Genomic DNA, 27,579 nt, shown 5'->3' with positions numbered 1-27,579 from the left:
AGGTCAAGGGTGCTACCACGAGCCACCAAGCTATCTGTGTTCGGTCAACCAGCCCTATGTAAGGTGACAAGGTCTGAGGACAGATGCTTCACCCCCACGCCCCACCCAAAGAGCGCCACTCTCCCCTAAAGTGTCCCCCTGCCCCTCCATTAACCCATATAGCTGAGGAGCTATTAAAATAGGACTTGGGCCTGGAGTGGAACCGGCAACAGCGTCGGCCGTTGCAGCTACCGCTGAGAACCGCGAGGTGGCAGGCGTCGTCTTCGATGCAAGGCCTTGGGGCGGCCGGGCTGCCAGCGCGTCCCCGCGGTCCGAGTCCGGCTCCGTTGGGCCTCGGGGCCAGCGAGTCGCCAGCGAAGCCCGGCGAGAATTCCCAGCTAATGGGCCGCCGCCGTCGGGTCCACCTGTGTGGAATGTCGCCGCCGCCCGCTGCCCGCGCCGGGCCACCCCAGCCCCCCGGACAGCCCTCCCCCGGCGGCACTGCTGTGTGCCACCGGACAGTTCTAGCACAGTAAAGCTCCGGGTCACCTTTCCGAGCACTTTCATCTCGGGGAGTTTTATGACACTCGGTGGATGTGCAAAGTTTTTAATTAGGCTCGCTAGACAGCCCGAGGCGGCGGCAGCGCCACAAAGTCTTCACGGTCTCTCTGCTTTACAGCACAACAAGCCGCTCTACTCCTTTGAAGACAACGCAGATTATGTGTACGACGTCATGTGGTCCCCCGTGCACCCCGCGCTCTTTGCCTGCGTGGACGGCATGGGGCGCCTGGACCTCTGGAACCTCAACAATGACACCGAGGTGAGCGGCGCAGGCGCCCGGCGGCCGGGAGGGCGGGGAGGGGACCCTGCTCGGCCCGCGGCCTCTGCCTCCACCGGGCCTTGTGTGGACAGACCCTCCAGCTGCGGCGGAGCAGCCGCCCCCACCCCCACCCCCACCCCCACCCCCATGCCCCTCTGCCCGGAGGGGAACCGGCAGATGCCGCGCCAAAAAGCGCTTCTTCAGCTCCCGCCCTGGCAGATCCTGGACGGTGGATGGCCCTGCTTTGCAAACAGCATCGCGCTCTGTGTCCGTGCCTTTCCCCGTGGGAAGGGAAAGGACACAGGCGGGGCTTGGGGTGGTTGGGTTTTATTTTTTCTTCTTCTTTCCCCAAAGTGTTATTGAAATAACTTTATAGGCAAACACTTGGAAAAGGACGCTTTTGTAGACTCCGATTTTAGAGCAGGCTCCTTAAAAGGACCAGTTTGCCCAGGTTGGCTGTTTGCACCATTTCTATTTTGAATCCATAAAAGATTCTGTTGACTTTATTTTTTAGTAATGTTTAGGTCTATGATCTATTTAATGTTTTACAAGGTAAATATTCCTTGTCAGAGGTAGTGAACTCCAAATCAGACTTTTACAACAGTTTCTAACTGTGACCACGCATATCAAATTCGCTAGTATATTTACATATTGTGTAATATATATATATATCATGTTCAGAGTCGTTCACAAGTGAAAAATACACATTTTTGAAAGCAACAAATAATAGAGAAATTTTTTGCTTTACCAGATATGTCATGGATATATTTTTAACATTTATGGTGCGTGCGTGATTTTTTAAAAACTTTTTCCCCCACCCTCAAAATTATTGAGGTACAAATTCTAAGCTACTTGGGGCAGGTCTTTTATTTCACTGAATATTAAAGGCCCTTCCATTTAATTAAAGAAAAGCGTCTGCACCGTTTCTTAGTTTCGGGTCCAGGGGAGCTGCCCTACATAAGCATGCACAGGTAGAGGAACTAGTGCTGGGACTGACTGTATGTCAAGTGGAGACCAAGAGCAAAGTCTTTTGAAGTGTTTGGAGCAGGAAGCAACTCAGCCTTTTTAATGAGGGAGCCTTCAGCTGGAGGAGATGAGGAGGCGCAGGCGTCCCAAGTAGAGGGTGTGTGTGTGTGTGTGTGTGTGTGTGTGTGTGTGTGTGTGTGTGTGTGTGAGAGAGAGAGAGGAAATATCCTTCAGACACTTTTGCAGAGCTCTTGTGTGCTACAATGACACAGACACCTTTAATCCCTGCCCAAGAGTGATCTTTGTAAACTCTTTCCATTTTAAGTTCACTTTTCTTTTAATCACAAGAGCAATGTGCCAGGGGTAAGAATTGCGCAATGAAGCATCTCTGTCGATCCTCATAACAGACCGAGGATGTGGAATGCCTCTTATGTTTGATGCCAAAATATCTATAGCAGTATTTTTCTTCATAGAAAAATGTTGTCCTACATACATTGCAGTGGTTTCCCACAGCCTTTCGTCGCTGTTGATTACAACCGTGTTACTTCTATTTGCTTGAATAAAAACAAAAACAGAGCAAAGCAAAAACACACTACTGAAGGCAACCAGAGGCAAAACATTTTCCCAGAGTGACTTCTGAACCCACCACCTCTGACATCATGCTTCCAAAAGTGATGATTAGATGACACCCCAGCACACACACACAGTGTGGTACAAACTCCTTAAACATCGCCTAGAGAACGGCTTCTGTTTTGTTTCTTAGGATCTGCGTTTTAAGTAAAAATGAAATAATGTCTCAACACTGCCAACCGCGGAGTTTCCCTTCTTTCTGTGGGTATCAAGAACCCACCACATACACCTTCTACCGTTTTCCGAAATCATCACTGGGGGCAAGCAATCCGTTTAGCTCTGTAATGAAATATGTAATCCTCTGTCCCCAAGAACAGGACAAAGTCAACTCCAGGAATGAGCTGGGCATTTTGTTTTTAACCCTCAAATTATCTTTGCCTCCAGCAAGCGGGGCAGCATTTTTCAAATATTTGTCAGATTAGGAATTCGATGTTTCTTTTTTTAAGCAGTTGAATTCCCAGGGCTTGAGCAGCAGCAGTGCTTCAACGTTGTTCAAGTTCCTGCGCTTTCACCCAGCGATCCCCACGCTGGTCCCGACTGCCCTACATCTGCATTCCTGACTTCCTTGCTGGAAGCAGTCCTCCATGCTGTCTGCGTCCTGCTTGTGCCAGTAAAGTGGTGACGGAGGCGTACGAGAGGAAACGTGTGGACACGTTTGGGAAACAAAATATGAGAGAGAAAGAAAGAGAACACATGGCTTATTTCATTATAGATTTATTAATTTTTGAAAGGTCACATTAAGGCAAATATATTTTGTCATTTCCTTCATGCACAGAATGTGTTTTTTAGCATAGGTTATAAGCATGGTACTGTGATAGTCAGTCATTTTTGCAGTAACCTTTATAATGCCTCTAGGAAAATAATAATTTTTAAAAGATTCAAATATTCTTTCCATTTTGCTCCATTATATTACTTATATTCGAAATAAAGAAAATGCTATAAAAAAAACACCACACGTCATTTTCAATGTATTAAAATGCATCGCTTTTCTGAGCTTGATTTTGTGCTATATTAAAATCACACCTTTCTGTTCAGATGTTGAGTTATCCATCCGGGTAAAAAAATCAGAGAATTAATACCGTTCATCGATACAATTGGGTGGCAGCTAGAATGGATCCTGTCTGGTCCTTGTAAGTTAGGGAGTTAAAAAGTGAATCTGAAAACACCCTACTTGAATGGAGGATTTGTTTTCTGGGCTGCACACTAACCCTAAAGTGTACAGACGGTCCATCTAAATTCACATTGTTTTGACCTTCAAAAGTTTGGTTAAAAATTCAGGCTTGAGCATGCACAGCAGGCAACTTGATGGTAGAACGTTTGTACATATCTTTTTTAATCAGTGAGCTGGGGCCGTTAGTTTTACATTTTGGTTCACAAGTGACATTCGGTGATTCAAGCAGGTAAAAGACTTTTTATCGATTTCAAGATTATGTCTAAACATAGATACTTACTTATGATAGAGGTTTTTACTGCTATTTTTAAAGACAGGTATTGGGTCAATAAGCTCATATAAACAGATGGTTTCAATTCCCCGAGCACCAGTGTGCCCGGGGGTGCTAAGTCACAGTCCATGTCGAGTTTCCACCCGAATACGAGAGGTTTATTAGACACGGGTCTCAACCAGTGGCACGAGCTGCTTTCGGGTGCCCTGGTTTCACTATTTGCGTCTGCTTGTTTTCACATTACCTTTTCCCTTTTGACTGGCGGCCTGGTATTTGCTGCCCAAAATCCTTCGAGAAGGCTGGTTGTAAAGTTACCGAATCCCAACCTCAAAGACAAGCATTTACCCAGCTGTTAATGACACAGGCACAACAAAATTCTTTTTCTAAATGCTGAGGTTCATAGACCGTTTTCACAGTAATACTTATTAATATAATGACCCCTCTTTTCAGAGGTCTGGCAGTTTCCTGGAGTAGGAAGCTACGTTTGCTCAGGGTTCTCAGCACCCGGGCGATGTTGCCACGTTAGCGACCACGCCCTGGCACGGCCGGAGGAAGCAAACACAGAGGGAAGGAAGAAAACACAAGCAAACAAACAAAACAAAACGAGAGAATTTCAAACTCTGCCGTTTTTCACCTGCATACTTTGCTTTCCTTCAGCTCGTGTCATTACAGATGAGATGGGGGAAAGTTCATGTTTATGGGAGATTTTTGCCCCCTCCCCCGAACGTTCATATTAATTTATCCCTTCTCCACCACCCTTATCTGCCCCGTAGAGCATCCCTAGTCTTAGCAAACCCGGAAATCTGGCTTTCCTTCAACCCATAAATCTCGACCTGATCATAAAGTATCACATTTCTCTGCGCTGGATCTATGGTGGAGGCACATACTCGGCGTAATCCGGCAAAATATGTGTGCCACGCACAGCCCATCGGCCGTGGACAAGAACAGGATGTCCCCCCGCACTACCCCTCCATTCAGTGGGCACATGATTTGGGAACAAAGAGCCCCGTTTCACCCCTACACAGGGCATGTGCATGACCTCACGCACATGGAGGCCGTGGGGGCGGGGGGGGGGGGAACCCCGCCAGGGGAACTTGCCCTTGTAAAGCTCATTTTGAGAATCCTTTTGTTTATTTGCCATAACCCTTTGGGCAGGTTCCAACAGCAAGTGTGGCCATCGAGGGGGCGTCTGCCCTTAACCGTGTGCGCTGGGCTCAAGCCGGCAAGGAAGTCGCTGTGGGGGACTCAGAAGGCCGTATCTGGATCTACGACGTTGGAGAGGTACGTGGAGATCTTCGTGTTATTAGTATTTGTGTGTCTCCTTCAAAGACTTAGTGAAATGATTGGCAGGACCTTGTGGGCCACAAGTGCCCAGGTGTGCGTTCAAAAATTTCCATTGACTTCAGTGGGAGTTGGCTGAGACTTCCTCAGGGCCTAATTTGGCCCTCTGTCTCCGATCATAGGACACTTTAGTTAATGACCGCAGCTCCTTTTAGGGCGCCTGGAGTCCCCAGCTAGCCTGTGAGGAGCATGGCACTTCCCATCAGTGCCATGAACACAAAACGTTTGCTAACTGCCTCTCGCTGGCACTGAATTGGGAAGTGTGTTTGTTCGAATATGAAACAGCGGTGTTCGTTGGTGTGCTGAATTTAAAAGTATCTGGTTTCCCTTTTACCGAAGAGCAATAGCCAATCAAGAAGGCTGAGATGAGCCAGAATTGTGTACCATTTTCATGGTACCCCAAAGTTATCATGTGAGATGGATACCTCTCTCGTATGTCTTAATACGTGATATAGAAAGTGTGCCTGAATGCCATGACACATACCAAAAGGAAAAAGAAAACAAAACAAAAAACACTTTCTTTTATGTAGAATAAATGTACTTGAATTTTTATACTGGTTTGATTTAATATGAAATTATCCATCAATGACACATAAGCCTATCTGTTTATTTTTACTATATGAAAAAGTGTTGACAAAAGCCTTCCTTTCTGATGAGGTTCAAGAATTTTTCCTAGAGACAGAGAAAACATCGAACTTGCTTGCCAACCAAACGAGAGTGTTGTGCAATGCTCTTTTGGCGTAATATGAATCTAGCATTTGCATTCCGGGGGAAATGCACCACAGCTGTATGCATAAGAACTAGTCCTGGATCCAGGAAGAGCTCCGTGAGTGCCTGGTGGATGGGTTTTGCTGGTCACACTGAGAAGGGTGCTTTATGGTTTCATCACTCAGCACGCTGCGAATTTGGCAATCCTAGGCGGCTTATTCCACAATGAAACTCTTGATGACACTTTATACACTGCTATATCGTAAAGTTTCTTTGTTGGCGCAGCTCCGTCTTCTTTTTTAAAAGTCAGAGACAGAGATGGAATGACTTTAGAGATGGAGAGTTTCTGTTCTGGGATGTCCAGCTCTCCATAGAACAAGTGGAAGGGTCGCGTGGTTTGTGTCCCACGTTACATACTCCGTTAGATGTTCCTACAACCACAGGTTGAGCCATTCCAGCCTAAGGCCTCAGTGACGTTATTGACAAGACCTTGTGGGCCAGAAGTGACAAAGGCTGGGCTCGTGTTGATCCCCAGTGGTGAACACGCAAAGGGCCGGGTGACTCTTGGCCGAGTGTGGTGTCCTTGGGAAGGAGAAGGCTCCCCAAGTAAAACCATTGACAATGATGGTAGGGCAATATTTTCTTCCATGGGTATTCTTTATGTTTAAGGCATGTTTTTTATGATCTTCATCAGGATATAACCGAGCACTAACAACAAAAGCAAACACTCTAGATTGTGTCATTTTCATAAAATTTAAAAATCAAGTGAAGAAGAATATAAAGAATTCAACAAAACATGGCCTTTACCCCTTCCCTCTCTCCCTCCCTCCCTGTTGTGCTTTCCTTCCTTTGTTTGTCGTTCTCCCAACAAGTGCAATTGCAAGAGAGAAGTCCGTGCGGAGGCCCACTGAGAAATGAAGCGGTGGAAAGCAGAGGAAGTTTCAGAACTCTTTTCCCTACCTCTCTTGTTCCTACGCGCACTCCCTTAACTCTCGTTAAGACTATGTGCACTGTTTTATCCCTCTTGGTTATAGCCCCAGAGTGCAAAATCACAGAATATTTTAGCAATCTGGTTTGCTCAAGAAAGGCCCTTTAAAAGTCTTGATTTAGACCGTAAATATCATTATGAAAGAGTATAAGGTTATATTATGATATATGCACACCCCACACACACACACCAGCTCTGTGCAATAGGAAGCAGCCTAACGCATATACAGAACTCTTTCTGCAAAACAGTGATTTTTATAACCAATGGACGGAATTGCTGGACCATGCCTCATGTTTGGGGAAGATTGATGATTTTTCAGAAATTGCTTCGGCACCCATGTGGCTACTGAAACTTCTCTCTGAGTGGCTATCATTTCTAAGTTGCAAAGTGTTGTTAGACTCGGATTTCCACTGCCGTGCTGGCGGGTCAGGCTGGCTTTCATTTTTGTATTATTGCCCCTTGCTCCTGTAAGTGACATTACAGACTATAGAAATGTCTGCAACGATCGGCCGGTCTGGCCTATTGTCTGGAGTCTAGACAGCCTATAGAAAAATCTCTCCGACATATAATAGGCCAAACAATTTGTAGAGTTGTTTATCCCTACAAATTCTCCACTGGGAGGGCGGAGGCCATACTGTTTTATTGAGAGTAGGTAATATTATAATCTCCTAGTCTTTTTCTGAGTGACCACAAATGAGGGGAGGCTTATGCACTGTTTGGTCATCTACAACACCGTAGGTGACCCAGACAAACAAAGTTAATGAAGCAAGGTTTCCTTAATTACTGTTGGTGGTGGTTTTTCTTCCTCAATACTTGTGTACGGTATCTGAATCTTATATTGGTTTCGCGTCTCGACGGGCGGAGGGAGTTCTGGTCTCTCTAGTCTTGGCTGACCTCTGCGCACTGTTGGCTCCCTCTGGAGACCAGGTCTCGGGGAGCCACTGTGCGCTCGAGGGGAGCTGACATTGCTGCAGCTGAGGCTTAGCGGAAGCCCACTTCTGAGAGCTGGTGGATCACTTCTCCGGCAGATGCTGAGATTATTCTAATTACTGTTGTCGCTCGCACCGCCTAGAACTGGCAGACCACAGCTGTACTTAGAAGAGGAGGGTGGCCTGCAGACAGGAATTTTGTAGCCTTCCAAGTCGCCCAAACTGCAGAGAGCAGGGCCAGACAGATTCGCCGTCATCGAGAGCAGGCCTGTTTAGAATTCAGAGGTCAGATCGAAGGCTGCCGTGTGGCTGGTGAGATGGAGCAAGAAGCAATTTTAAAAGGAGAAAGAAAAAATGGCACTGAGGGACAACACGCCTGTAGCGTCAGCTACCGTCCCCTGTGTTCAACATCATTCCGCTGGGCCTCCTTAGACCCGTTCCCCTCACCGGGGTCATGAAGGCCTTGGAGGGAAAGCCTTGTTGGTGGAACCTTCTAGGAGAGAAAAACGAAACCCTTTTAGGTGAGCCGTCCTATCCTGTAACGGTCCTTTTAGGACCAGGTGCACTTTGCTCTTCCATTTTCCGTGGGACTCTGGTACCTTGAACTGGTGCCTGCCTGTGGGGAGACATTTCACACACGTGCTCCCATGGTGGATTTGACCGAGACCTCGGTTTGGTGGGAAAGAAGGAGGCAGCCGGCTCTCTTTTGTCCGGGCACAGCTCCACCAGCAAGTATGGCTTCAGAGGGCTGACCCTTTCACTGACACCCGCCTGCGCTTGGCTTAATGCTCCGCTGTCCTGTCTTGCCATGTCCCCGCACAAGGGCCCTGCGTCTCCATTTCACACCAAGGCCCACACATTATGTAGCAGACCTGGTCCACAAGGAGGTGGCTCTTCATGCCACGCCCAAGGCTTACCAGAAGTGAAAAATCTTGACCTTGACCTCTCTCATTAAAGAGGAGAAATCTTGAGGAATTTGGTGAAAGGGCGTGTATGCGATGTGGTCCTCTTATTACCTATTCCTTAAGACTACTTAAAAGTGTAGCGCGAGGACCGCATTGCTGGGGACACGCCGACGAGCATCCGGAGCCCGTCAGATGAGCGCTGAGACCGTACTGGACATGCTCGTTCTCCTCCCGGCAGCCCTGCTTGGTTCGCAGTGTCATTTCACCTGAAAGTACAGGATCACTTGGGAAAGGTCCCTGGGATGCTGACTCCTCCTGGCAGGGAGGGCGGCAGGCTTGCTCTGGGTGCCCCACTGTGCAGTGTTCCCCGGTGACTGCCAGGGAAGATGTCCTCATTGAAATCCACGTAAATATGCCTTCCTGTGAGACCTGGCACTCAACGGCAAGGGCGCTGGAGAAAGGGAGTCTGTTGTCACCAGTCACTAACAACCGTCTGCCTCATCTCCTGTCCCAGCTGCGGCAGCAGCTGCTACAGGGAGTCCCAGTACAGTGCCCCCATGATCCTGCCCTCCTCTATTATGTACAATTATCTTCCATGACTTTAAGATGATGGCAGAGGGCAATGGCTTGAATCCAGACTTACTGATGCAATTGATTACGAACTTTCGAAGAAGTAAACAGCAGGCTGTGAATGAGCTCACTGCAACCGCCAGATTGAGTTCCGCCATCGCACACACCCGCCCACCACCCATTCCCAGCCCCGCGTGCTGCCCGCCTCATCTTTGGGGGTTATGTTTAAGGTACAATGACTTGAGTATTCCTTTACCTTGTGACCTTGACTAAGAAAGTAAAACATAAATCAGCAGCAATGTTTGCAGGCAGGCCACATGATGCTTTGTTTATATTGCATGCATTTTGGTTGCTTGACTCCAACATTGTACCTACAAACTATACTGTACCCATCCATTTTCACAGAGAGGGGTCTATTTTCTTTGCTGAGCAGGTGCTTACCTCCCATTAGCATAAGTGGAAGTTATGTGAATCCCACAAGAGACAGAGGAGACCCATTTTTATTATTTGGCCAGCGTTTTCATTGTCCGGGTACATCTGAAAAGTTACTTCTGGAGGCAGCGATCGCAAGAGCCCTTTTTTCATGTGCTGAGACTAGAATTTGTTTTTAAGTAAAATGTAAGTGAACCTAGCTCGCTTCAGTCAGTCCCGAGGATTTTTCCTCCCCACACTATGGGACACAAGCGGCTTGTTTGGGCTCGAGATGTACCCTTCATGAATGCAGGCATAGCAAAATAACAAAGCATGAAGTAACTACAAACATGACCTGGACATTCTGAGTGCACTTGGCTTCAGCTGGCTCTGACAGAGTTGTTAATCATGCTTGGAGTATTTTTTTAATGATGTATGAACACACATATTTGAAAGAATTAAAAATAAAGATTCCTCACTGCCATGGCTCTGCACCAAATAGCAAGCTTTTTCTGTCCAGCGCAGATGTGCACAGCGCATTGGCCAGTGGTGTAGAATGATTCGTGTGTTTGGATGATTGATAGCCAGGCCTAGCTACCTGTCTTTCGTGCAGATGTGTTTTATAGAAAACCCGCTGCCATTGTTCATGCTCCGCGGCTGTCACACAGATTCGGCTGTCATAAATATCCCCTAACAACTATGTTGGCTGCTTATGTGAATTAGTTAGAATGCTGTTTGCAGCCCCAGTTTTGAAAGAAGCAGTTTATCTTCAACCTCCTATTATTTCTTTTTCCATTAACCTCTTCCAGGGAAGATTTTGTTTTCAGTTGGGATAAAGACACCTCCGTTTCAAATCCCTGATTATATTTTTATAGCCATTAAATGATAAAATTCCAAAAATGGTTTTCGGCTTAAACTAGAATTTGCAAAATAAAAATGGCAATTTAAAAACTGTAATTTGGAAGTGAATCAATCTGTTCACGCAAGCTTGGCTTGTTTGGTATCCTGCTCACTAACTACCTAAGAAAATGTGCCTAGATCTTTACATGTTAAGCCTGAATTTTGGTAGCATTTCAAATCGTTTGTTTGATCTGACTGTTTTAGGGCCCAGAGAAAGCATTCCATTATGGAATTGGATAAGTTTAATCAATTTGGCATTCATTAACATTTTTAAAGGGCTTTGGGGGAAAAATAGAATAGGGTATAATACAGATGAGTATGAGAGATCAAGGAAGTAGAATGTGATTTTTTAAAGTCCATTTGAACATATTTTAAAGCTGAGATGAAAAGTTTATTTGAGATTTCAATAAGAAGACTGGGTTCTAAATGATGGTCAAGATGGAATCTATAAGGACTATTAAGGAATGTCTCAAACATTTGCTTTGTTTTGTTTTGTTTTTATACCAGCCAGCAAGAATAAGAATAAAAGAGGAGCAATTCAACGTGCAATTTTGTTGAACTTAAAAGAGCATTTCCATGTAGTAGCATCGGATAAGCTGGAAATGCAGGGAGTTAAATAGGGTCCGGGTGGTCCGATATATCCAGCACATTCATGGTTGTGAAATGGATTACACTTAGGTAGTCATCGTTTGCTTTGGGGGACTCCCTGGCATTTTTCAGGGTCACTCGACCTCCATTGATTCTCCAGAAGGAATCTTGTGCCTTGAATAGACACAAATCCCTCTTCTTGGGAAGGGAGCTGAGAAGAACATCAAAGATGAAGTCAACTGGTTTGCTCTGGTTTTATTTTAGGTGAATTCAAAGAAAGAATTTCTTGATGACAAAAAAAATTAATTTGGAATCCTTTGATTGAATTGTGCTTTCTGATGTCATCACCCGATGCTGATGACCAAACCAGGTCCGCTGTCAGAAGAGGCTCCCAGAGATGGTGTCAGCTTAGCAAAGTCCAGTTACTGTCACCCCCAAACTCTGGAGTTTCTCCTTAAATGAGTGCCCCAGTTAATTGCTCGATTCTTGAAAGTCTTTGCAAGTAAGTAGTAGCTTCCCCTCCAGTGACTAAACAATATTATTTTCTTAAGCTGTTGCTCATTGCTTCTGGAGGTTTTTGCCATAGAAGAGACTTGGGCATAAATATTTTTGTGATGCTAAGTATTGAGATAACAACCAGAAATTCAAATGCCCGGTTCTGTGGATGGCCCCTAGATAGAAGCAAAGTCTCCTGGAAGTGTTGTGTTTATGTTCTTTCCTGAGCGCTTACTCTGCAGCTAAGTCAAGAGCACAAAGGCATATTTGCTTAGGCAGGTTTGGAGTTCTAATAAATATAATTAGAAAAATAAATCACTTTGAAATAGTATATATTAATCCACTTCTTTGTCATGATAAATTATATGTATTTGAAATCAAATCATTTGGGGGAAATGCATGATTGTAATTTTAGTATTAGTTTGATTTCTTCTAGGAAGAGTACTGAATTTTAGAAAGAGAAGAAAAGGCACTTTTAATTCTATTAAATTATTGTTGTAATTATTCATCTTATAGTAAGTATAGTAGCAATGACTTTCATTTTGATAATTACATATGTAAAAGACCATGATTAGACTAATTGCTATATAGTGTACTCATTCAGAAAGCATTAGTTTATGAAAATGGACTTAGTAGGATTAATATCTTTTCAAATGACTTTCCCCTCTCCCCCTGAATTGAGGAGAAAATAGTGAGGACTTTTATGTACTGTGGAGTAGCTGATTAAATGAAAGGAAACCCCTAATATCTAATTTTATTAAACTCAAATTAATGTGTTATAATCATTTGCAATAGTCAATGAAATTAATATGGTCTCATTTTGGTGATAAATGGTCTATGAATATAAACCTTCCGAAACAAGAACCAGTTTGTATAATTAATCATCTCTATGATTCTTCCATGGTTTCAAACTGTCATCTTCAATAGCAGTTTGGATTCTGAAGCAGTCATTAATTATAGTGTTATTTTTTTTATGGCTGACAAAATTGTGTTTAGTTTCAGAATTTCAAAACTGCTAAATTTTGTCTTGAAAAATTGCTGCTTAGAGCAGTCGCCTCCAATCACAGTTTCGAGCAGCCGAGAGTGAAGCTGCTCCATGGTGTGTGAGCTGAGATTAGTGCTTGTCTGTGTAGAAATGGGAAGTGATTTGTCTCCAACGTGTGTGTGAGATTCCATTTGTATCTCTAAAATATAAAGTGAAATCAAAGAGCTGCATATTTCTGTGTAAATATTTATATACCATGGAGGCTGGGCTTGCAGAATGAGGAAGTGAACACATTATCATACCCCGATTTCAAGAACTGTTTGCATGAAGTTTTGAGAATGTCAGCTATCGGAAGCGCTTTAAATTTTAAATCATGAATTACTTATCATTTGGTGAATATCAACGCTTAAGAAGAAACGCGGCACTCTTTACTTTAAGATTCGTATAGAAAACTGACCCGTGGGCACCTTCTCCATTCTCTTAAGGGCCAGCAAGGGTCCTCAACCTTTTGATGTAAAGTTTTACTTTCATTGTTTTCCACATGCGGGATCTTGTGATAGAAAGTGTATGCCACCTATAACTATAAAGAACACACAACCTTGTGATTTAGAGAGGGAAAGACTCAGATGGGAGACTCCCCTTTAGTGAATCCCATTCCTCAGTAAGGCTTTTCTGATATTTGGAAAGATACATCAAATGAATACTCGGCAGTCATCTCTTGCCACAGAATCACCCTGTCTAGCCCGTGCCTGGCACCTACCAGGCCCTCCGTGCATTTATGATGGGCGGCTGAATGACTCCGCTGTGGAAGTTGGGGAGTTAGGTGAAAGCTTAATTGCACCGCATTCTGAATGCAGCCTCTGCGTTGACTGTAGTTTGATAGAGGGGGGCCACTCATTTTATTATATTTGCACGAAGAAGGATATTTAGAAATATACTTAGAAAAGAGTGCCAATCTTTGCTCCACAGCCTCTCTGCGAGCACACCGCCCCCCTCCCCACCTGTGCTTTGAAAACCGAGCCCTTGACCACTCCAGCGATGAAACATGGCTGGTGACTCAGAGAGTTGTCAAACCACTGGGGAAATGCTTCCTTTTCGTTTTGCTGGTTTGGGACACTATAGACATGGTAAATCACGAACTGCGCTATAAAGATACCTCTCTGGGGCCCACACGGTCAGCAGGAGGGAATGACGTTGCTCTGGTTTCCTTGGTAAATGTTTTTAAGGTGTTTAGCTGTATGCGTGCCTTTCTTTTCTTCTTTTGGTCAAAACTGCTCGGGTGCAGTGGTTGCTAAGAACTCCCTAGAACACCTGTAGTGACTAGCGTCGGGGTGGGGAGATTATGTTCAGTCAGCTAATCGGACAGGTCACCCGGAGGAGTTCAGGATTTCCCTTTTCCCTATCTTTTTCTAGAACTTTTGTGTTATGGAAAAAGTGTGGTAATTGAGGTTGAACAAGTTTATTTTCCACCGTTGCCCATCAGCCAATGTTGTTTAGCATTCTCTCCATCTTCTAGACAGAAAAATTGATTGTTCCAATATTAGAAAAGTAATGCCGAAAAGACGTCTGAAGAAAAGAGATTGATAAGATTTTAATGCATCTGGGATTTAACTCTTTCTTCTCCGTTTATCTGATTCCCTATATACGTCACAGCCCCACCCCCCTGATCACCCACCCACACATAAATACATGTAAAAACTTCATTATCTTGCCTGTTTCCTATAACCATGGTAGGATTTAACATGAAACGCGTTTCTCATTCAAAAATGGTAATTTCTTAAGAATGGGGTTTATACTAAATTACTCCTCTCCTACAATATTTACTGACCATGTTAAAATTGATCTCGACCCATAATTGTTCCCATTTACTTTAGACTTTTATGCCTTACATTTATTTGGTTTGTTTTTTAATCGGGTGGCAATGTGTTCGTACACAGTGTTCCTCTAAGGCACATGTTGAACTCCACCCGTCGTTTCATGATCGAGAAAAGAGGTCTTTGTAGATGGAGCTCAAGCTGCGTGGGAAGGATGGGGGTCTCCTGTGGGTGGGATTTTCAGATGAAAAGAAATGTGTTCTTTCCTAACCAAAAAGAGTCAGATACCACCAGACACCCTAGGCTAGAATGCTGCTGAATCTCACAGAAATGTCAACCGATTGGTAACAGCAGACTCCAGAGAATGGAGACTAACGCAACTTCTACCCCCCCTCTCTGCAACAGCTCTGAATACGAAGCTAGCACACAGCATGTCTTTTTGTGGTAGAACACTGTGGCGCATTTACCCCTGTGTACTTCACTCTGGCTTGGAATGTTGGCCGGAGGTTTCGTCCACTGTTCGCAGTGATGCTAGACTCTCCGGAGAGTTAAGTGCAGGGGAGCTGTATTTATTTGAAGCGGGTATGCTTGGTCGTTCCCGGGGCTGTTTCATTGCTTATTACCTCCCACTTTGCTTCCATCTGTGTGTGTGGCAAAGGGAATTGTCCTAAAAAAATATATAGGCTTCCACTGAACACAGACGCGTGTTTGTGTGCCCGTCCGCAATCTTCATGGATATGGGTGCCGTTAATAATTGGAGTTTTTACAATGCTTTGAGAGCCTAGAGGGGTTGGCCAGCCTTTCTTTAGAAATCAGCATCCATTTCTACTGTTTTCTGTTAATGCCTTTAACAATTGACACCCATTATACTGAAAACTTGGGACACACTTTTAATAGAAAACTTTGATATTTCGCTTAATACAGGAGATGTACGTTGTGTATCTGTGGGGTCAATGGTTACCATACTAATCCCACAGACTCTTTTTTTAATGACCCCATTTAATTGAAAGATTACAAAGATGCTGATGAACCACACACCCATGGAATATTTATCCTGAAACCTTGAGTGCTACTCATTTTAATTCATTTGCCATGCTTAATGTAGCTGGGAAACCAAGCTGAAATTGCGGACTGCTTTCCTGATGTCTTATTAAACCAAGTTTTTTTAAATTAACCTATTTTTACATTAAGTTGCAGTGGCTCCTACAAGTTGAATGCCATATATATATACACACACATATATATACATACACATATATACATATTTGTCAAATGTATATATTATTGCAAAAATATCCTTCTGGGGCATTGCTGAAATTAGAATTCAAAATCAAACTCATTGACTCGATGGCCAGAAGCTCGGTTTTTAAACTGTGTATTACATAACCCCCAAGACAGGTACTTTTGCCATAAACAATAAAGAGTGTTGAAGTAGGGGGAGTTAACGCAGATAATGTCGCTCCTTAAAATCAGCTGCCAGATACTCTAAACCCTTTGAAATCACGAACAAAGAAGGGGCCCTGGACTGAGGACCGGTGGCCCATGCACTTGTAAAATGGAGCATGTGAATGATCTTTGTATGTTTAACCTTGGTTATAAAAAGCCATTTGATTTTTATGACAGCATGGTCAGTGGTTGCAAAGTCTTACAACTTGAGGTAAAAATACAAAACCCCGCTGTGGAAAATGCCATCACAGGGAAACAGCTAGGTCAAGTCGTACTGGCCATACAAGTATGTGAAAAAGGGAAACAGCGTGTGTATGTGTGTGCGTGCTCCCATAATTCAAAGGAATAATTGGGTTTTAAATTTAATTTCTTTAAGGAACAATACAAGCAGTGTGAGAATTTTTAGTGTGATCCGAATGGACTCACCCTCTCCTCCACCCCTCAACCCATAAAAATTACGGTAGCTATTGTTGAACTGAGTTAAGAAATAATTTGGGTGAACTTTTAAGGAATCAAATATGATCAACTAGAACAGAAACCCCTTTTTAAAAATGCACCTTTATGTAGGTGAAAAGAAAATGGAAGGAAAAATGGGCAACAAAAGCAAGAAAATTGGAGAGGAAGGAACTAAGCATTTAAAAGGAAGGCAGAAAAAAAATTTAAAAAGAGGAAAAGGCCAGTCAGGGTTTACAATATTCCAAGTACTGTGCTCAGTTCATTATACTTTACTATTTAATTTTCACTGCAGGCCTACAGATGAGTCTTCAGACTCCTTCCTCACCAGTGGAGAAGTAAAGATCAGAGACACTACAACTTCATAAGAATCCTAATCTAGGTTCAGAATGTCATAGGAACCCAGAGCAAGTAAGGAGTAGAGTTGGAGTAAAACCAGGATCTGACTGATAAGCGTGGAGGGAAAGTCATCCCTAGCCCCGTGCTCCAAACCCAAATCAGAACCTACTGCCCTTGAGTCGATTCCCACTCCCAGGGACGCAGTGACTCCATAGGATGGTGGAAAACGGCCTCGTCTCGCTCCCTAGGAGCGGCTGGGAGTCTTGAACCCTCAAATCTTCACATCTGAGCACGTTAACCAATGTGCTCCCAGGGCGCCTTTCCTTTCATTTATATCTGGTTAATCCGCAATGGATGCTACACAGATGGTCCAGGTAAGAGACCCAGTGAGCCAATGCTGGGTGACTCCGCCATGAGGCCAGGCAGCTTGTACAAGCCCCCACCAGCTCAGTCAGGCAATGAGGCCTTGCCAGGACCCTGCATCAGAAGCTCAGTTCTTATTATTTCTGTGTGTGCTTGGAGGAGCAGTGGAAGAGTGTTTATGGACCTGTTACAAAAATTCACGAATTTCCTCACAACATTGGCACGTGGCTTTTTTGTTAACTTTTGATCTGAAACTTAGAAGATTGAAAACTATCTTTAGAAGCTTCTAGCAGGTAATTCAACACACATTACTGTGTCCCGTGGTATGCTGACATCGCTTAAAGGGGCGAGGCCGCCTGCTACCTGGCACTAATGTATGAGACTTCCCTGGTCGTGAGCAAGGCGTTTGGCTCCCTGTCCTACTTTCTGTGCCGGAGAGGGCTCTCCCTTGTTCTATTCATCCACACTGAGTGATCATCTGAATCAACCCCTGTAAAACACAATGCTATAGAATGGAGATGCATGCCGTCTAGGTTTCTAGGAACGTATTCAAGTGACAAAAAAGAGAAAAAGAAAGCATGCCTATTCTATGAGAAATGTGTAGTACCTTTTTCACTTAGAATGCCTTTCTCCTCTCTTCCCCGTCTCTGTTGATAAAGGGGTTCGACTTCATCATCTCTCCTTTACGGTTGAGAGAATGGGAGGTTAAGTGCCTGACCACTGCCAGTGAGACCAGGACTGAAGGCTCCTGTCCATATCTGAGGGTCATTTTGCCTCCTACTTTTGGCCAAATTGCTAGCTCAGAAGCTATCTTTAGCCTTAGCAACCTTGCTGTAAAAATAGGTCGTATCATATCTATAAAAGATGATCCCCTACAGAACTATGGTTTTATTATCACAGGACCCATAGCCAAGTGCTTGGGGCATCAAAATGCCTTATAAAGTTAACAGATAATTCAAAAACAACCATCTAGCTGGGTGTGAACAGGCTATCGGTGAGCTCAGTATAGGAAGGAGTTGGAAAATCAGAGTCATAGCTGATCTGTGACAGGGCAGTCCGGAGATGCTTTGGAAGGCAGAGCACGTTTCCAAATCCGCTCTGGTTCAGAGCAGTACTGGACAATTTTTATGAGCCTTTCTTGATTTAACTGTGTTAGCTATTTTCTCCACATTGCTCTTCATAGATTTTTTAATTGATTGAAATTATTCATCACCATTAGAAATTTATGAATATTTTTCCTATCACAAATGTAAATGGCCTAGAAATTATTCTAAACCATTCTTTTCAGGGGCGGGGGGGCCATGGCAGTGCTCCAGATTTAGACTCTAATGCCTTGCTAAAGCTTGAAATGAATGCTGAAGCGATGTGATTCACATGCCATTTGCACCTCTTCTCCTCTGCTTGCTTGACATGCAGCGTGTTCCAGGAAAGGCAAGTTGCCACTGTAAAAAAGTAAGATTTAGGCTATTCATCTTTGGAACACTAGCGAACTTGGAAAAAAGCAAACAAGCCAGTTTTACATATTTTTAACCTTAGGAAATGTATCGATTAATTTCATCTACAGGTGAAATTATGTCTTCCTATGCCAAAATGGTTGACTGCTCTGTCTTTAATCCCTAGTCTAGTGCCTGGACTATCCTTGGTACTCAACCAGTGATGATTTAAGGAGACGCGAGTAGACTAAGATGCGCTCCATGGGAAAACGTACGAAGAATTTCATTCTGTATCCGAGGACACTTGGACCAATGTTTTTCCTATGAAATCATTGATATTCACCGGGCTAAAACTGGGCTGGAGGGAGTTTGATATGTTGATACTTCTGAGCCACCATGTGGGGCATGGGTGGTCAGAGAGGCCCGGGTGAGAAGAGTCTTAGACTGCCAAAGGGGAGAGCTGTTGGTAGCTGGAGACATTGGTACTTGCTAAGTCAAAGGATGGTCTTCTTGTTTGTAAGAAAACCTGTTTGGTCTTACCTACAAGTGCTTCACATGTCAGAAGCTATTACTTTGGGTGTGGAAACAGCCTGTGAATACACATTCACACATTCAAGCTAAGATTATATTTTAAATACTTCCTGGTGGTGATATTTAATTCTAAAAATGAGGCCGTCTGCAGTTCACCTTCTAAATCGAACATCACAATCATCTTGGGTTATTTTTATAGGCAGCGAGAAGAAAAAGTCTTAATAGGATGAGGTGGGTAAATTTATTCTAAGTTTCTAGAAGTATTTGTGTTTTCATCATGTTCTACTCTGGAAACAAAGCAAGAAAATAATAGTTCTATTAAACTTACTGTATTTGAGAGAGAAAATATTTGACAATTTTTTAAAACATCTAATGACACCCCAACCTAAATAGAATTTTAGACTACAAAAAGGGGTCAATATATGTTAGAATACTATAAAATCTTTTGTGAGAGCATTGGTACTTGTTCTCACAAAAACAAGTTATTTTTTAAAAATCTGTATTTTTAATTGTTTTATTAGGGGCTCATGCAACTCTTATCACAATTCATGCATACATCAAATGTGTAAAGCACATCTGTACATTCATTGCCCTCATCAGTCTCAAAACATTTACTCTCCACTTAAGCCAAAAATCTGTATTTTTAAGGGCAAGTATGATCCTTCCCATCCCATCAGTCCTACTTTCACAGAAAAAGTTAAGTATAGTTGCATTTTGGAGTTATTTTGTTGACCAGGCATTTAAATTTGATAAAATTAACATTTGAAACATTAAGTGTGCACTTTCATACATTATAAATGATACTCAGTTTTGCCCCAAACTCTTGTTTAGTCACATACTCACACCTTAATGTTGCACGATCTTTACTAGGGTTATTCCTTAACAGTCTTGCTATTCTACTACATGAAATTATTTGCATATATATATATTCATTTTAGTGTATGTTGTTTCTTTAGTCAATAAAACATCAAATAGCCAATAACTTAATCCATTGTCCTTGAGTTACGTCCAACTCGGGGCAGCTCCGTGTGCGTCTGTGTAGAACCGCACTCCTTCCGGATTTCCACAGCTCTAACAAGGAGCCCTGCGGGCAAAGGGGTCAAGTGCATGGCTGCTCACTGAAAGGCAGGCCACTGGCACCCACCAGCTGCTTGTCGGAGCTTTGTAAGCTGGGCTGTGATCTGTCCCGTCAAGATGACAGCTTACAGAGCCAGTTCTACTCTGCCTGGAGTCTGTGTCAGAATCGATTCCAAGGCCCAGAATAACAACAATCTGACACAAGGAGTGGCCAGACCTTTCCTCCTCAACACCACTGGGTGGATTCCAATCACCAGCCCTTGATGAGTAGTTGAGAGCCAACCATTTCCACTACCGAGGGGAAACTGTAAAACTTTACAAAGAACAGTGTACTCATATGTTAGCTTACAGTTGTCATTATAGCTTGATATTGGAGAGCCAAACTTAGCACTTTGTGAGCAATAGGCTCTCTATAGTAAGACCTGACTTTCCCCATTATCTAGTCAGGGCATATTAGCTTGATGTTCATTTTCTGCAGGTCTCTCCCCACTATCTGAAAATAAAACATCTCTATGCAGCATTTTTTGTTAGACATTTTGTTGGCATATAATTTATATACCATACAATTCCTTGTTTAAATGTATTGAAAAGAGTTATGAGATTCTCCCCCTAATCAATTTTAGAACACTTTCTTCATTCTGTTACCCATTATTATTAGCTCCCTAATAGCCCCCAACTTCCCTCGCAAGAACTATTGATCTACTTACTGTATCTCTGTATTACCTATCTTAGATTTCATATAAAGCAATACGAAACAATAGAATAAACAGAAACACCTCAATCCAAAAGAAAGCAAAATATTATAGAAACTAGAACAGATTCAAAATGGGTCAAAAGGGAGCCAAAATGATAATACGTTAAATTTGAACATAACTAACATTACAGTGGAGGCCTGGTGGCGTAGTGGTTAGTCGTTGGGCTACTAACCTCAAGGTTAGCAGTTTGAAACCACCATGGCTTCATGGGAGAAAGGTGAGACTCTCCACTCCTGACTCTGAAACCCACAGGGACAGTTCTACCCTGTCCTACAGCATCACCATAAATCAGAATGGACTCGATGGCAGTAGGTTTTTTTGGTTTGGTTTGGTTTTAATCTGTAGTAATCCACTTTCCAATGCACTGTTTGAGGGCAAAACTATTCCCATCCGTAATCAATGTCCGCGGGCCCACAAGGCAGGCTTCATCTGCATGGGGGCCTCTACAAATTGATTTGAGATCTTCACTGTGACCCATTGCCTCTGCAAACCTGGGCCTCAGAATTTAAGCTCTAGTGCACTTCTTTCCTCTGATCTTGAATGGTATTATTTACAATCCTCGGAGCATACCCGCCGGCATGCTCCTTCCATGGAGACTTAGCTGACCTCTCGCTTCGATGGCTGCCTGTTGTAAGACAGACCCTTGAGAACCCAAACGCTATTCTTTCAGATAGCAGGGCAGCATCTGGCTTCTTCCTCACACCTTGCTTTAGCATCTATGAAGCCTCTTTGTAAACAGAAATGGAGTAAAGCAAAGAAGCAATTAGCATTAATTCATACGGGAAACTTTGCTGAGCATTCCCCGACACCCCCCCACCCCACCCCCAAATAACCTACCAAATCATACATAAAACCTAAAATCCTACTAGTGTTGAGTGTTCGTGGACAGAGGTCAAAGCCGTCGCGGCTTGATGCTGAGATGCTGGAAGTGCTTCCGGGTAGGAGAAGGGGGACTGGCTCCCAGGGAGGCTGCCTCTGTCACCGCACCCTGCAAGACAAACCCTGCACGCTCGGTTCGCTTTTCACCTTTTTTTTAGTAAAAGCTAAAAACCCTCTTCGGATTTCTTGCAGTAGGTGAAAACTGTTACTAATGTAGTTCTTTCGCAAAGGCGAAGTGATGCAAATAGAACGTACAGAAAGCAGGGCTACGTACACAAGAAAAATAGAACAGATTAAATCTCTCCATTGTGAGCGGGTAATCATAATGAGTTTGCAGTTTTTACATGACTCTCGTCCTGGGCTTTTGTTGTGTGTGCTTTTCGGGTGGACTTTTCGGAGCCCAGAGGAAGGAGAGGAAAAGTGACCCCATTCTTCCAGGTAAACAGGATACGGGCTCTCCTGCTTACAATTTTTGTCAGCTCTTTTGTATCGTTTACTCTGGGAGCCTCGTTTTCCAAGTGCAGTATTTTCTAAGCGTGAGAGCAGAGCGTGATGTCGTGGAAGACCGGGAAAGAGCTGAGAGTAGAGAATGCACCGAGCGAGCACATGGGTGCCCAGCAGCATCCAGCCCGCTGTGAACTGTCGCTGCCTGACTAGATACTCGGCTTCCTTTCGATAACAAAGAACGTATTCAACCACTCAGGTCATTCAGACACCAAATGAGCCGTCTTGCCAGAACCTGTCTGAAAACAAGTATAGGAAGCAGCACGTGTTTTCAGAAGATGAACGCGATGAGTTGAGAATGGCCTGCGACGGCGATGGCTTTGGGGAGACTCGATCTCGTGCTTTCACTCACTGAGCTGCTCTCCTCAAGGTCTGCAGCTCGAACCCACCAGCTTCTCTGGGCCAGAGAGAGGAGGCTGTCTACTCCCGTGGAAATGCCGTCTCAGAAACCCCGGGGCGCAACTCTCCTCACTCCTCTAGGCTCTGTGTGACTCAGCATGAAGCCCAGGGCTGCAGGTCTGGTGCACACGGGTTACTGCCCAGTTGCCAAGCCAGAGGTCAATTGTTCAAACCCCCTAGCTGCCCTGCAGAAGGAAGAAATGGCAGTCTGCTTCCATAGAGGTGTCTGACTTAGAACCTGCAATTCTCCTATGTCCTGTAGGTTGCTTTGATTTGGAATTGACTTGAGGGCAACGGATTTGGGGTTTGTTCATTTGTTTTCTGACAGTAGAACATCCATCTCTGCATTTACTTCACAGAATGGCAACGCCGCTCTCTAACAAGTAGTCTTGGACAGATAGTGCCTGGGAATATCATTCGTTGTGATAAAAATATAAAGTTTAAATCATTTGGCTCTGCATGGTGGAGTATTTGCCAGCTGTAAAAGTGATCACGAAGCTTCGATTTATTCGCTTCAAATGTTTTACTTTTTAAATGCATCTTGATTGGGACTGAATGTGTGTTCTTAATATTTATGGCCTACATAGGGAGCATTCATAGCATCAGCACCTAAAAGGTCTACATCCATTTCATTTTACATGAAAACCATCCAGACTCTTACTCAATGCCATTTCTCATCTTTGAAAAAGTCTCTTTTCTATTCCAAATACTTACATAATACTTTAATAAACAATGTGTTTTTCAGTGTTATACTGGGAGATCATTACAGCTAATGAAATTATATACTGGTAATTTGCCTTAGGAGTGACGTTAATTTCCTCTTGGTTGAATTGTGCAAGAAAGAAGACATTATTTGAGAAATTTAATAGAATTCCTTTGGAGGGTGGAATCACTATTGCACACTGGGGTGCAAATGCCTGAACCAGATTACAGGCGTCCTGACACTCACTAGTTATGCAAGCTTGGTAAGATGACTGAATCTTCCGATGCCCTGATTCCACTACTCATCTGTTGGTTTGTCAGACTGTGGTCATGTATGTGCTGCGGTGCTGCTGGAAGCGCCCCTCCCCCCCAGTATTTCAGGTACCAGCAGAACCCCCATGGGCAGACAGGGTTCAGTGGAGCTAGGAAGGACCTGGTTATCTACTTATGGAGTAAATCAAACAAAATATTGTATGTATTGAATAAAGCTACTACCAAAGAACTCTTTCAAATGTAAAAATGCACGATGTCACTTGGAGGGGTAAGGTGCACCAACCCCAAGCCAGGCTAGTTTTAACAGACCCAGCCTGGTCTCTAGGACTCTTCCGATTCCTTTGCGTATGTGAGGTATTCCCTGCCATGCATGTTAGCAATGCGGTAGGGACCGACGGCAATGACCAGAAAGAAAAACAGCATCGTTCTTGCAAAATCGCTGGCAATGCTGGGGTTTCCTTTTGCCGTGTTCACTGCGCACCTGGCCTTCGGAGTTGCCCTTGCTGAGAGCCCTCTCACGTGGCCCATGTAACTGAGGAGTCTACACGAGTGGTCAAAGTTCTAGAAATCGCCCGAAGTGCTATTTCCATCCGAGAGCCACCTGAGTCTATTCGCCTTACGGGGACGCCCTGACTCCCGGAGGAAGACTAGCTGGTTCGCTGGGGCGAGGCGGCAGGCAGGCAGGTTCAGGGCGCGGCCCGGGTCAACGACCAACGTCAACTTCTCCTCTGCTTTGCTTTGCAGCTGGCCGTCCCCCACAACGATGAGTGGACCCGATTCGCCAGGACCCTCGTGGAGATTCGCGCCAACAGGGCCGATAGCGAGGAGGAAGGCGCCGTTGAACTAACGGCCTAGTGGCAACCGGCCGCAGCCCAGCCCCCCACGCTCCGGGCCTACAGCTCTCGTGTCCACTTGTGCTCCGTGCCCGTTCGGTGTCAGCATCGCTGTGACAGTGTGGGTGCCCCGTCGCGCCAGCTTCGCTCCACATGTTCCAAACGCACCCCGCCGCGCTGGCCACCAGAAACGCACCGGAGCATGTCTGTCTAGCTTTTCTGTCTCGAAATGAAGGGGAGGGGAAAAACAAAACAAAACTCTTTATGGGTTTAGTTGTTGCCTTTTAACTATTTAGTAGCTGTATTTAATAGCTGGAAACCTCTGGTTAACTGTGTGCTTGCAGGTCCTTACGGCATCGTCCTATTAAATCCATATGAAGCCAGATATGATTAGGTGCAGATGTGGTGTGCTTCATGACATGGGACAGGGCCAAAGACTTGGGATGTGGCGTTTCACATGGTGAGTCGCGTTATGAATGGATTTACTATAAGAACATTGCTGCTCCTTATTTATTGTGGTGTGCTGCATGGAATGCATTTATTTGAAAGCATTAAAATAAACGATCCTAGAGCACGTGCATAATGAGAGGACTGCCTTGTCTCTCTGCCGCTGCTGAGGCTGGTGCGGCTACATTAAGTTCCAAAGAACAATTACAGTATGCCAATTCCGCTGAGGACATGAAATCTTTAAAGGCTTGTTCCAGTGAACGGAATGATTTTTAATGCCTATTATTTCTAGGTACTCTGACAGTATTTCAAATATAGTTGACCATTGATACTTGTCGTTCAAGCGGATACAGTCTGACACAAGTCTGTGGTTCCTAAACACGACACTAGTATTGCCAATAAAATGTTCCAAACCCGGTCGGAATCGGTGTGGGTAAGTCTTTTTGCTCACGGAAAGCCTGACTCAACTCAGAATCCCGCTAGGAGCAGGGTCGAGACGATTCTAACCGTGTCAAACCACGGTTTCTGTCAGGCCTACTCCACTTCACAGAGAGCTTCCGGGTGCTTATGGGCACGGTGCTGCCTAGGGCTGCAAATGAAAGTAGATTACCAAGGCCTTCCTTGCTCCAAGACTCCCCTGGGTGGATTCAAACCACTGACCTTCTGGTTAACCGCCCAACACAATCATCATCAGCACCATCCAGGGATCCCTGATGGTGCGGAGCTTGCACCTGGGCCTGCTAACTGCAAGATCAGCCATCCCAAACCACCAGCCACTCTGCAGGAGAAAGGTGAGGCTCTCTAGGCGGTAAAGAGGTTATAGTGTCGGAAACCCACAGGGGCAATTCGACCTGTCCTATCGGATCCCTCTGAGTTACAATTGATTTGATTGAAGTGAGTTTTTGAGTGATGGGTCCTACAGCAGTGTTGAATTGAAGATTGGCAATGAGCTAACGGGCATCCCACCTGGCTAGACTTAAATCATGACCCCAAGCTTTGTTTTTATGAGGAAACTTATGTGGTTCTTTGGAAAGCTCCCTCTTGTCTCTTTCTGAGCCACTGTTGCTCACAGACGATCTCAAACATTAGAGTAAGGAAATTGTTTAAGATGAACCAACACCAAATGTCCTAGACATGTCATCTCCTTAGTCACACCAGAAAAATGCTGTTAATTACTCTTGGATTAAAAAAATATGCCTATAAGTCACACTCCTCATTTTTTAAAGAGGTCATTTCATGCCTAAAGAGGATTAAATTAAATAGTGGTTGAATCATGAAAAGTGTTTGCAGGCATCTTTTTAGGAAGGGAATTTCAATATTGATGCTCTGTGGAGAGGGATGTCCTTGAATTCTGAGACTCTGTTTGTTTTTAAAAAAATAGTGGTAATCTTTCTGCCCTGTAGTACCTAAATATTGAAATTCTTTGTAAATAGAAATTTAAAATTTTAGACAAAAAGGAAAAGTAAATGCCTGCAACAGGTTTAAACACATATTTGTGTTCCACAGGCACACCCAGATTTTACATATACATATATATGGCCAAGCTTATTAAAATTTTTTAAATGAGCCTGAGATAATCGTGAGCATCACTAGGAAGTCTTGTGGCTTCCTCTGCAAGCCAGGGTGATAAGGAAGGTGGTCACAGAGCTTTGCTTGTTTATATCTATGGATGATCAGCCCCCAGAGTGATAGTGGGTAGGTGGTGGCACTTGAGTGCCAGAAGCCAGCGAGCCACAATTGCTACAACAACTAGATCAGAAGGACCGCTCAGCCTCTACACCCCAAACATAAAGGCAGGAGAATGAAGAGAGTGAAGCAATAAAGAGCCATAACTGACCACAAGGTTGGATATGTAACACACATGTACCCTGAGGGGGATGAATAATAGAAATGTGGGTGAAGGGAGACAATGAACAGGGTAAGGTACGAAATAACAACAACAATATATAATTGATCAAGGATCCACGAGGGTGGGAGGGTGGGGGAAGAAAGGGAGGAAAGAGGAGCTGATACCAAGGGCTCAAGTATAAAGAACATGCTTTGGAAATGATGAGGGCAACATATGTACAAATGTGCTTTGATACAACTGGATTATGGATTGTTATAAGATCCATAAGTGCCCCCAATAAAATGATGAATAAAAAGACTTACATAAAACTTTCAAAAATAATCATCAAAACAAAATAAAGAGCCACAATCTTTTGCTCGGTGCTCACACGTAAGGAACTCATTGACGAGTCCACAGGAGGAGGGGGATCATGGCACATAGATCTTGTGATGCGGTCCTCCATCCTTCCTCTGTAGAACTCAAGCTCGTTCATCCAGGTGAACACACAGTGTCTAATACGGAGACTCCAAATCCTTTGAGGACTACAGGAAACCGGTTCTGAGTTCCCCTAACTGAAACCTAAAGCTACATCACAGCCTGCCTTGTTAGAGTGGGTCTTATGGTGATCTTGGGTTCATTGGAATCATGGGATCACACAACGGTCTTTCTCCAACCTCGTAGTTTTCAATTAGAATGGATATATTTACCATTGGTTTGCTGGTCTGGACAGTAAGAACTGTTATAGCTGGGAAAGCCAAGTAGAAATCTCTTAGCTACAAAGCACTGCCTTAGCAAAAATACCACAGGTGGTTCTCAAAGCCAAATTTATTCTATCACAGTTTCAGA

General features: G+C 44.1%; 1 protein-coding gene across 2 annotated transcripts in view; it reads left to right on the top strand.

Annotated features, from left to right (window-relative positions):
- Nucleotides 1–25,334, top strand: part of DYNC1I1 (dynein cytoplasmic 1 intermediate chain 1) — a 351,049-nt gene extending 325,715 nt beyond the window's left edge. Inside the window, exons 14-16 of one of the 2 annotated variants that reach the window (XM_075558388.1) lie at nucleotides 659–799; nucleotides 4,993–5,118; nucleotides 24,370–25,334. In XM_075558388.1, the coding sequence (XP_075414503.1) occupies nucleotides 659–799; nucleotides 4,993–5,118; nucleotides 24,370–24,480 (378 nt within the window). In that variant the 3' untranslated portion in view covers nucleotides 24,481–25,334. The remainder of the gene's footprint in view (nucleotides 1–658; nucleotides 800–4,992; nucleotides 5,119–24,369) is intronic. The other variant, XM_075558387.1, reaches the window with a different exon arrangement.
- Nucleotides 25,335–27,579: the final 2,245 nt, after the last annotated feature.

This window comes from Tenrec ecaudatus, chromosome 9, assembly GCF_050624435.1.
Source record: "Tenrec ecaudatus isolate mTenEca1 chromosome 9, mTenEca1.hap1, whole genome shotgun sequence".
Taxonomy (NCBI): domain Eukaryota; kingdom Metazoa; phylum Chordata; class Mammalia; order Afrosoricida; family Tenrecidae; genus Tenrec; species Tenrec ecaudatus.
This window is presented reverse-complemented; position numbering and strand designations above follow the sequence as displayed.